We start from the raw sequence: 9,282 nt of genomic DNA on the forward strand, positions 1-9,282 counted from the left end.
CCAGACCCGAGCTGGGGTGTCCTGAGGAAGAGACATCTGTTCCAGGTGTGACAATTCTTGCACATTCTCTGCTTGACATAAAACGGAAAACGCTGGAAATATTCATGAATGAAAGCAAATTGCTGCTTTTGTCAAAAGGGTCACCTGGACTCGAAACCTCAGCTCTTTTTGTCTCCTTACAGATGCTGCCAGACCTGCTGGGATTTTCCAGCGTTTTCTCTTTTGGCTGGAAATACTCAACAAGTCAGGCAGCCTCTGTGGAGAGAGAAACAGACTCGGTGTGACCTGTCATCGGAACTGGGAAATATATTATTGTTTCTCGCAACTGAAAGAGACACTTTACAGCCTTCAGAACAAAACTCAGCTCAACAATTTTACACCACAATCTCTGCCCCCATTGTGTTCTGGCCAGAATCAGATCAGTTGGGATCTTGTCAAATGCTGAAGCAGAGGGGCCCAATGGTCCACTGCTTCTCCTCATTCATATGGATGTTTGGCTGTATGTTTCACTCTGTTTCTGCCTCTATAGAAGCTGCCTGGCCTGTTGACTATTTGTGGCATTGACAGTTTTATTTCCGATTTTAAGACTCTGTAACATATCCCTGTGTAATCCAACAATTAATCCAGTTCCCCTGGATTACTGCTCTGTAACATATCCCTGTGTAATCCAACAATTAATCCAGTTCCCCTGGATTACTGCTCTGTAACATATCACTGTGTAATCCAACAATTAATCCAGTTCCCCTGGATTACTGTTCTGTAACATATCACTGTGTAATCCAACAATTAATCCAGTTCCCCTGGATTACTGCTCTGTAACATATCACTGTGTAATCCAACAATTAATCCAGTTCCCCTGGATTACTGTTCTGTAACATATCACTGTGTAATCCAACAATTAATCCAGTTCTCCTGGATTTCTGCTCTGTAACATATCACTGTGTAATCCAACAATTAATCCAGTTCCCTGGATTACTGCACTGTGGCATAGTGCTTAGCACCGCTGCCTCACAGCACCAGGGACCCGGGTTTGATTCAAGTTTTGGGTAACTGTCTGTGTTGAGTTTGCACATTCTCCCCGCATCTGCATGGGTTCCCTCTGGGTGCTCCAGTTTCCTCCCACAGTCCAAAGATGGGCGGGTTATGTGGATTGGCCATGCTAAATTGCCCCTTTGTGTCAGGGGGACTAGCTGGGGTAAATGCATGGCATTAAGGGGATAGGGCCTGGATAGGATTGTGGGCGGTGCAGACTCGATGGGACGAATGGCCTCCTTCTGCACTGTTGGATTCTATGATTCTAGATAGAAGTCTCACAACACCAGGTTAAATTCCAACAGGTTTATTTGGTATCATGAGTTTCAGGGTGCTGCTCCCTCATCAGGTAAGTCAATCGCCCATTATTCTAGATGCAGACAAACTCACAGATGCACACATACATTCACAGACACGCATATATGGGGCTAAAGGGATATGGGAGGAACGAAGGGATCAGGATATTGAATTCGATGATCGGCCATGGTCAAGGCGGATGGTGGGGCAGGCTCGAAGGGACACATGGCCTACCCCTGCTTCTAGTTTCTATCTGTTTATGTGAACACGCCCACCCACGCACACACACATGCACACAGTTGATGTCAGTCTCAGTCTAATCCACTAGCTGGGCACCAAAATAATAACAGAAGCCAATCTGAAACTCAGTGTGTGTGTTTTATTGTGAAATGAGATAATGTATAAATACATCCCCATAGCTCCGGGTGGGAGTAGAATTAATGATTTCTTGACTGTCTGTCTGCACGGTTGCCTCATAGCGCCAGGGACCCGGGTACAATTCTCGGCTTGGGTCACTGTCTGTGCAGAGTCTGCACGTTCTCCCCGTGTCTGTGTGGGTTCCCTCCGGGTGCTCCGGTTTCCTCCCACAGTCTGAAAGATGCGCTGTTTAGGTGCATTGACCTGAACAGGTGCCGGACTGTGGTGACTAGGGGAATTTCACAGTAACTTCATTGCACTGTTAATGTAAGCTTTAATGTGACTAATAAATAAATTTAACTTTTAACTTTAATTTTGTGATCTCATAGAATCGTAGAATCTTACAGTGCAGAAGAAGGCCATTCAGCCCATCGAGTCTGCACCAACCACAATCCCACCCAGGCGCTACCCCCGTAACTCCACATATTTAACCTGCTAATCCTCCTGACACTAGGGTCAATTTTGCATGGCCAGCCAACCTAAGCAGCACATCTTTGGACTGTGGGAGGAAACCGGAGCACCCGGAGGAAACCCACGCAGACACAGGGAGAATGTGCAGACTCTGCACAGACAGTGACCCAAGCCAGGAATTGAACTCAGGTCCGTGGCGCTGTGAGGCAGCAGTGCTAACCGCTGTGCCACCATGCCGCCCTCATCTCCTTGAACAAATAGTAAATTGTAGAGATTATAAAGTTTGAATTGTAATATCTAATGGTGTAAAGTATCTGGGAGCAGAGTGGATGTGATAAAGGCTGGAATACAGACTGGGGGAATGAGGGTGAAACTGCTGTGCTCAGTGAATGGTTCTTGTTGTAGGGAGGGATGGGAGGAGGGAGAGAGGGATGGATAGTGAGAGGGAGGGATGGAGAAGGGAGGGAGAGTGAGGTGGATGGAGGGAGAGAGGGATGAATGGGGGTGAATGTGAGAAGCTGAAGTTTACATTTGGAGAGGTTCCCAGTCTCTCTGATCAGCTGAACTGGGGAAGCTTTTGCGCAGACTGCGCTGCTGCTGTCACCAATCCTGTCCACCAGAGGTCGCTGTAGGCCTCCCAGCTGCTGCTCCTCCCAGTGTCACCACTTGCCCACTCCGGCCCCTCCAGTACACCTCACTGGAGCCCCAGGCCATTCTTGCTATCCTGCCAGGTCTCGGGTACTGAGGCCAACAGTAAAGTTTATTTATGAGTCACAAGAAGGTTTACATTCACACTGTAATGAAGTTACTGTGAAAATCCCCTGGTCGCCACACTCCGGCACCTGTTCGGGTAACACTGAGGGAGAATTCAGCTTGGCCATTGCACCCTAACCAGCACATCTTTCAGACTGTGGGAGGAAACCGGAGCATCCGGAGGAAATCCACAGACACGGGGAAAATGTGCAAACTCCACACAGTGACCCAAGCCGGGAATCGAATCCAAATCCCTGGCGCTGTGAGGCAGCAGTGCGAACCACTGGGCCACTGTACCACCCAGTGCTCTAAGGTTAAGTTTCTTCTTCAAACCGAAGAAGATTCAGTGTCACATCAGGACAGGGAAAAAGGAGTCCATTGGCTTCAGATGGATAATGGTAAAAGTTAATATCCCAATTTATTCACTTTATTCCTTCAAGCTGAGGTTTACAAAGTGAGAATTCCGCTGTTTATAGCAGTGACTAAATAAGCAATGACACTCTTCCTATATTTAAATTAGGCTGTAATACACCTCAATTTCACACAGGTTAACAGTTTTCAAGCATTTGGAACCCCAAATGTCTGCTGATGTGTCATCCAGAGCTGTTTTCCTGGCAGTTTGTGTCAGTAGCAGGCTGCCGTTACCATCCACTCTTGGGCAGGGTGAGGAGACAGCTCCGACACCGACCTCAGCTGGAATGGGAATTGAACCATACATTAGTCCGCAGGCCAGCAATGCTGCAGGAATTGCAAAGGGGCTGCACAGAGGTCCAGAATTAGAAGAGGGGGTTGTGGAGATGGAGGAAGCGTCTGCAAGACATGGGGACATTTTGGATTATCTCAAAATTACAGAATGTGGGAGACCAGTCAGGAATGTGTTGAAATTGTCAAGTCTGGCAGTAATGTGTGGATGTGGGATTCAGCAGCAGAAGGGCGGCACGGTAGCACGGTGGTTAGCACTGCTGCTTCACAGCTCCAGGGTTCAATTCCTGGCTCGGGTCACTGTCTGTGTGGAGTTTGCACATTCTCCTCGTGTCTGCGTGGGTTTCCTCCGGGTGCTCCGGTTTCCTCCCACAGTCCAAAGATGTGCGGGTTAGGTTGATTGGCCAGGTTAAAAATTGCCCCTTAGAGTCCTGAGATGTGTAGGTTAGAGGGATTAGCGGGTAAATATGTGGGGGGTAGGGCCTGGGTGGGATTGTGGTCGGTGCAGACTCGATGGGCCGAATGGCCTCCTTCTGCACTGTAGGGATTCTATGAAGGGCTGCACTGTGGAACAGTGGTTAACACTGCTGCCTGACAGCACTGGGTTTGAATCCAGCCTTGGGTTTGTGTGTGGAGTTTGCACCTTCTCCCTGTGTCTGAGTTTCCTCTGGGTGCTTCAGTTTCCTCCTACAGTCCAAAGATGTGCAGGTTAGGTGGATTGGCCATGTTAAATTATCTGTTAGCGTCCAACGATGTATAAGTTAGCGGGGGTTAGCAGGGTAAATGCACAAGGGTACAGGGCCCATCGAGTCTGCACTAACTCTCCAACAGAGCATCTTACCCAGGCCCTATCCCCGTCGCCCCACATATTTCCCTCGCTGTTCCACTGTGTTACTTATTCATTACAATAGGGACCAGAGTCTGAGGTTATAAATGGGTGAGTTTACTCCAATAGTAATTCCTTAACATCTGACAAGTTTACAGCTATGAACATCCGACCTATCAAATAGCTCCAGCCGACATAGGAGAGAACCAACATTCAGAGCTTTCACATCCTTATCCTGAAGTTACAAAACAGACTTTAGTCATCGGCCTGCTGATACATCGGCACATTCACACAGGGGTGGATTGGACTGTCATCTGTTTATTGTTCATCTTTAGTTCAATACAGTTTCCGAGTGATTTAAATTTAAAACAAGGTCTGCAGGCGTGAAGATTTATTGACACATGAATGAGAGATGCTGTGGGGTATTCTACAAGCCCAACAGGGTTGATTTACATCAGAAAAACTCCAACTATCAGTATAAACATAATTCAGTCTGGGATGTGATTAACAGCAGCAATAACAGCAGAATCACACCCCTGTGATCACTGGTGAAGTCGCTGGTGTCTCACCAGGTTGTATGACTGGGTGAATCTCTTTCCACACTTTGAACAAGTGAACGGCTTCTCCTCACTGTGAACTTGTTGGTGTCTCAGCAGAATGGATGACCGGGTGAATCCTTTCCCACACTCAGTGCAGGTGAACGGTTTGTCCTCAGAGTGATTTCGCTGGTGTGCGAGCAGAGGTTTTCTGCTTTTAAAGCTCTTCTCACAGTCAGAACATCTGAACGGTCTCTCATTTGTGTGAACAAGTTGGTGTGAAGTGAGAGAGGATAAACAAGTGAATCTCTTCCCACACACAGGGCAGGTGAACGGCCTCACCCCAGTGTGAATTCGCTGGTGTACAGTGAGGTCGCCTGATCGCCTGAAGCCAGTCCCGCAGTGAGAACACGTGATTGGTCTCTCGTCAGAGTGAACACGTTGATGGTGACGCAGTTCGTCAGAACTTTTATAGCCCTTCCCGCAGTCTGGACATTTAAACGGTCTCTCTTCACTGTGAACTCGTTGGTGTTTCTGCAGGTTGGATGATGGTTAAATCCCTTCCCACATTCAGAGCAGGTGAATGGCCTCTCTCCAGTGTGAATGCGTTCATGTGCCACAAGGTGGAATGATGTCCTGAACCCCTTCTGGCAGTGGGAGCAGCTGAATGGTGTGGAACCGGTGTGAATGTACTGGTGCTCCCGCAGTGTGCATCGAGTTTTAAAACTCCTTCCACACTCAGTGCATTTAAACTCTCTCCTGTCGGTGTGAACTCGCTGGTGTCTCTGCAGGGCAGAGAAATCTGTGAATCCCTTCCCACAGACGGAGCAGTTGAATGGCCTCTCCCCTGTGTGAATGTGTCGCTGTATCAGCAGGGCCGATGACTGAGTAAATCCTTTTCCACATTCAGAGCAGGTGAACTGCCTCTCCCTGCTGTGAATGCGCTGGTGAATCAACAGGCCAGCTGTCTGAGTGAATCCCTTCCCACACACAGGGCAGCTAAAAGGTCTCTCTCCAGTGTGAGTGCGTTGGTGATTTTGCAGGTCAACTGGGTAATTGAATCCTTTCCCACAGTGTCCACATTTATACGGTCTCTCCCTGATGTGACTGCGCTTGTGTCTTGACAGGCCAGACGATCGTTTGAAGCCTTGTCCACACACAGAACATGTGTATGGTTTCTCCCCACTCTGAATGGTGCTTTTTTCATCCATGTTTAATGGCCTATGATATTTAGATCCTGATGCAGGGTTTCCAATTCTTGGATCATTGGGACCTCTTCTGGGGCAGGTGGGACCTGTACAAGAGAGACGGGTTACACCTAAACTACAAGGGGACCAATATACTTGCAGGGAGATTTGCTAGTGTTATTGGGGAGCGTTTAAACTAGATTTGCAGGGGGGTGGGAACCAGAGTGCCAGAGCAGATAGTGGAGCAGGGGTAAAAAGACAGGTTAGTTCAAGCAAAATCACAAATGGAAGGGTAGAGTGTGGTGGAAATAATTTTTTGAGGTGTGTCTATTTCAATGCCAGGAGTATTGTAGGGAAGGCAGATGAGCTGAAGGCGTGGATAGACACGTGGAAATATGACATTATAGCCATTAGTGAAACTTGGCTACAGGAGGGGCAGGACTGGCAGCTCAATGTTCCAGGGTTCCAATGTTTCAGGCGGGATAGAGGCAGAGGGATAAAAGGTGGGGGGGGTGGCATTGTTGGTCAGGGGAAATGTTACAGCGGTACTCAGGCAGGATAGATTAGGGAGCTTGTCCACAGAGGCCCTATGGGTGGAGCTGAGAAACAGGAAAGGTATGACCACATTAATGGGCTTGTATTATAGACCACCCAATAGTCAGCGAGAACTGGAGGAGCAAATCAGCGGAGAGATAGCTGACAACTGCAAGAAACACAAAGTTGTGAGAGTAGGGGATTTTAATTTTCCACATATAGATTGGGACTCGCATACTGTTAAAGGTTTAGACGGGGTAGAGTTTGTAAAATGTGTTCAGGAGAATTTTCTACATCAGTATATAGAGGTGCCAACTAGAGAGGATGCAATATTGGATCTCCTATTGGGAAATGAGTTAGGGCAGGTGATGGATGTGAGTGTGAGGGAACACTTTGGATCCAGTGATCATAATGCCATTAGTTTCAACCTGATCGTGGATAAGGATAGATCTGGTCCTCGGGTTGAAGTTCTGAACTGGAAAAAGGCCAAATTTGATGAAATGAGAAGGGATCTGTGAAGTGTGGATTGGCACAGGCTGTTCTCTGGTAAGGATGTAAATGGAAAGTGGGAGGCCTTCAAAGGAGAAATTTTGAGAGTGCAGAGTTTGTATGTTCCTGTCAGGATTAAAGGCAAAGTAAATAGGAATAAGGAAACTTGGTTCTCGAGGGAGATTGTCACACTGATTAAGAGGAAGAGAGAGTTGTATGAAATGTACAGGCAGCAAGGAACACTTCAGATGCTCGAGGAGTATAAAAAGTGCAAGAAGCTACTTAAGAGGGAAATCAGGAGGGCTAAAAGAAGACATGAGGTTGCTTTGGCAGACAGAGTGAAGGAAAATCCAAAGAGCTTCTATAGGTATGTTAGGAGCAAAAGGATAGTGAGGGATAAAATTGGTCCTCTTGAAGACCAGAGTGGCACACTGTGTATGGAACCAAAAGAGACGGGGGAGATACTAAGTGGTTTTTTTGCATCCGTATTTACTGAGGAAACGTGCATGGACTCTATGGAAATAGGGCAAACTGGTAGGGAGGCCATGGAACCTTTACAGATTAAAGGGGAGGAGGTGCTCGCTGTCTTGAGGTAAATCAGAGTGGATAAATCCCCAGGACCGGACAGGGTATTCCCACGGACCTTGAGGGAAGCTAGTGTTGAACTTGCAGGGGCCCTGGCAGACATATTTACAATGTCAGTATTCACGGGGGAGGTGCCGGATGATTGGAGGGTGGCTCATGTTGTTCCGTTGTTTAAAAAAGGTTCCAAAAGAAATCCGGGAAATTATCGGCCAGTAAGTTTGACGTCGGTGGTGGGCAAGTTATTGGAAGGTGTGATAAGGGATAGGATCTACAAATATTTGGATAGACAGGGACTTATTAGGGAGAGTCAACATGGCTTTGTGCGTGGTAGGTCATGTTTGACCAATCTGTCAGAGTTTTTCGAGGAGGTTACCAGGAAAGTGGATGAAGGGAAGGCAGTGGATGTTGTCTACCTGGATTTCAGCAAGGCCTTTGACAAGGTCCCTCATGGGAGGTTAGTTAGGAAGGTTCAGTCGCTGGGTATACATGGGGAGGTAGTAAATTGGATAAGACACTGGCTCAATGGAAGAAGCCAGAGAGTGGTTGTGGAGGATTGCTTCTCTGAGTGGAGGCCTGTGACTAGTGGTGTGCCGCAGGGATCGGTGTTGGGTCCATTGTTGTTTGTCATCTATATCAATGATCTGGATGATAATGTGGTAAATTGGATCAGCAAGTTTGCTGATGATACAAAGATTGGAGGTGTAGTGGACAGTGAGGAAGGTTTTCAAAGCTTGCAGAGGGATTTGGACCAACTAGAAAAATGGGCTGAAAAATGGCAAATGGAATTTAACGCAGACAAGTGTGAGATATTGCACTTTGGAAGGACAAACCAAAGAAGAACGTACAGGGTAAATGGTAGGACTCTGAAGAGTGCAGTTGAACAGAGGGATCTGGGAATACAGGTACAGAGTTCCCTAAAAGTGACGTCACAGGTGGATAGGGTCGTAAAGAGTGCCTTTGGTACATTGGCCTTTATAAATCGGAGTATCGAGTATAAAAGTTGGAGTGTTATGGTAAGGTTATATAAGGCATTGGTGAGGCCGAATTTGGAGTATTGTGTACAGTTTTGGTCACCTAGTTACAGGAAGGATGTAAATAAGATTGAAAGAGTGCAGAGAAGGTTCACAAGGATGTTGCCGGGACTTGAGAAGCTGAGTTACAGAGAGAGATTGAATAGATTGGGACTTTATTCCCTGGAGCGTAGAAGATTGAGGGGAGATTTGATAGAGGTGTATAAGATTTTGATGGGTATAGATAGAGTGAATGCAAGCAGGCTTTTTCCGCTGAGGCTAGGGGAGAAAAAAACCAGAGGGCATGGGTTAAGGGTGAAAGGAGAAAAGTTTAAAGGGAATATTAGGGGGGGCTTCTTCACGCAGAGAGTGGTGGGAGTGTGGAATGAGCTGCCGGATAAAGTGGTAAATGCGGGGTCACTTTTAACATTTAAGAAAACCTTGGACGGGTTCATGGATGAGAGGGATGTGGAGGGATATGGTCCAAGTGCAGGTCAGTGGGA

The 9,282-nt window shown here is 47.2% G+C and overlaps 1 protein-coding gene across 1 annotated transcript; it reads right to left on the reverse strand.

Annotated features, from left to right (window-relative positions):
• Positions 1-4,743: 4,743 nt before the first annotated feature.
• On the reverse strand, positions 4,744-6,663 carry LOC144485362 (uncharacterized). The gene has a single exon (XM_078203559.1). The coding sequence runs from the start codon at positions 6,183-6,185 to the stop codon at positions 5,313-5,315; it is 873 nt and encodes a 290-aa protein (XP_078059685.1). The 5' UTR covers positions 6,186-6,663; the 3' UTR covers positions 4,744-5,312.
• Between the last annotated feature and the right edge of the window lie 2,619 nt (positions 6,664-9,282).

This window comes from Mustelus asterias, unplaced genomic scaffold (assembly GCF_964213995.1).
Source record: "Mustelus asterias unplaced genomic scaffold, sMusAst1.hap1.1 HAP1_SCAFFOLD_192, whole genome shotgun sequence".
Lineage (NCBI taxonomy): Eukaryota > Metazoa > Chordata > Chondrichthyes > Carcharhiniformes > Triakidae > Mustelus > Mustelus asterias.

Excerpts from the sequence above, each read along its gene's own strand:
- LOC144485362 (XM_078203559.1), bottom strand. The coding sequence starts at position 6,185 with ATGGATGAAAAAAGCACCATTCAGAGTGGGGAGAAACCATACACATGT.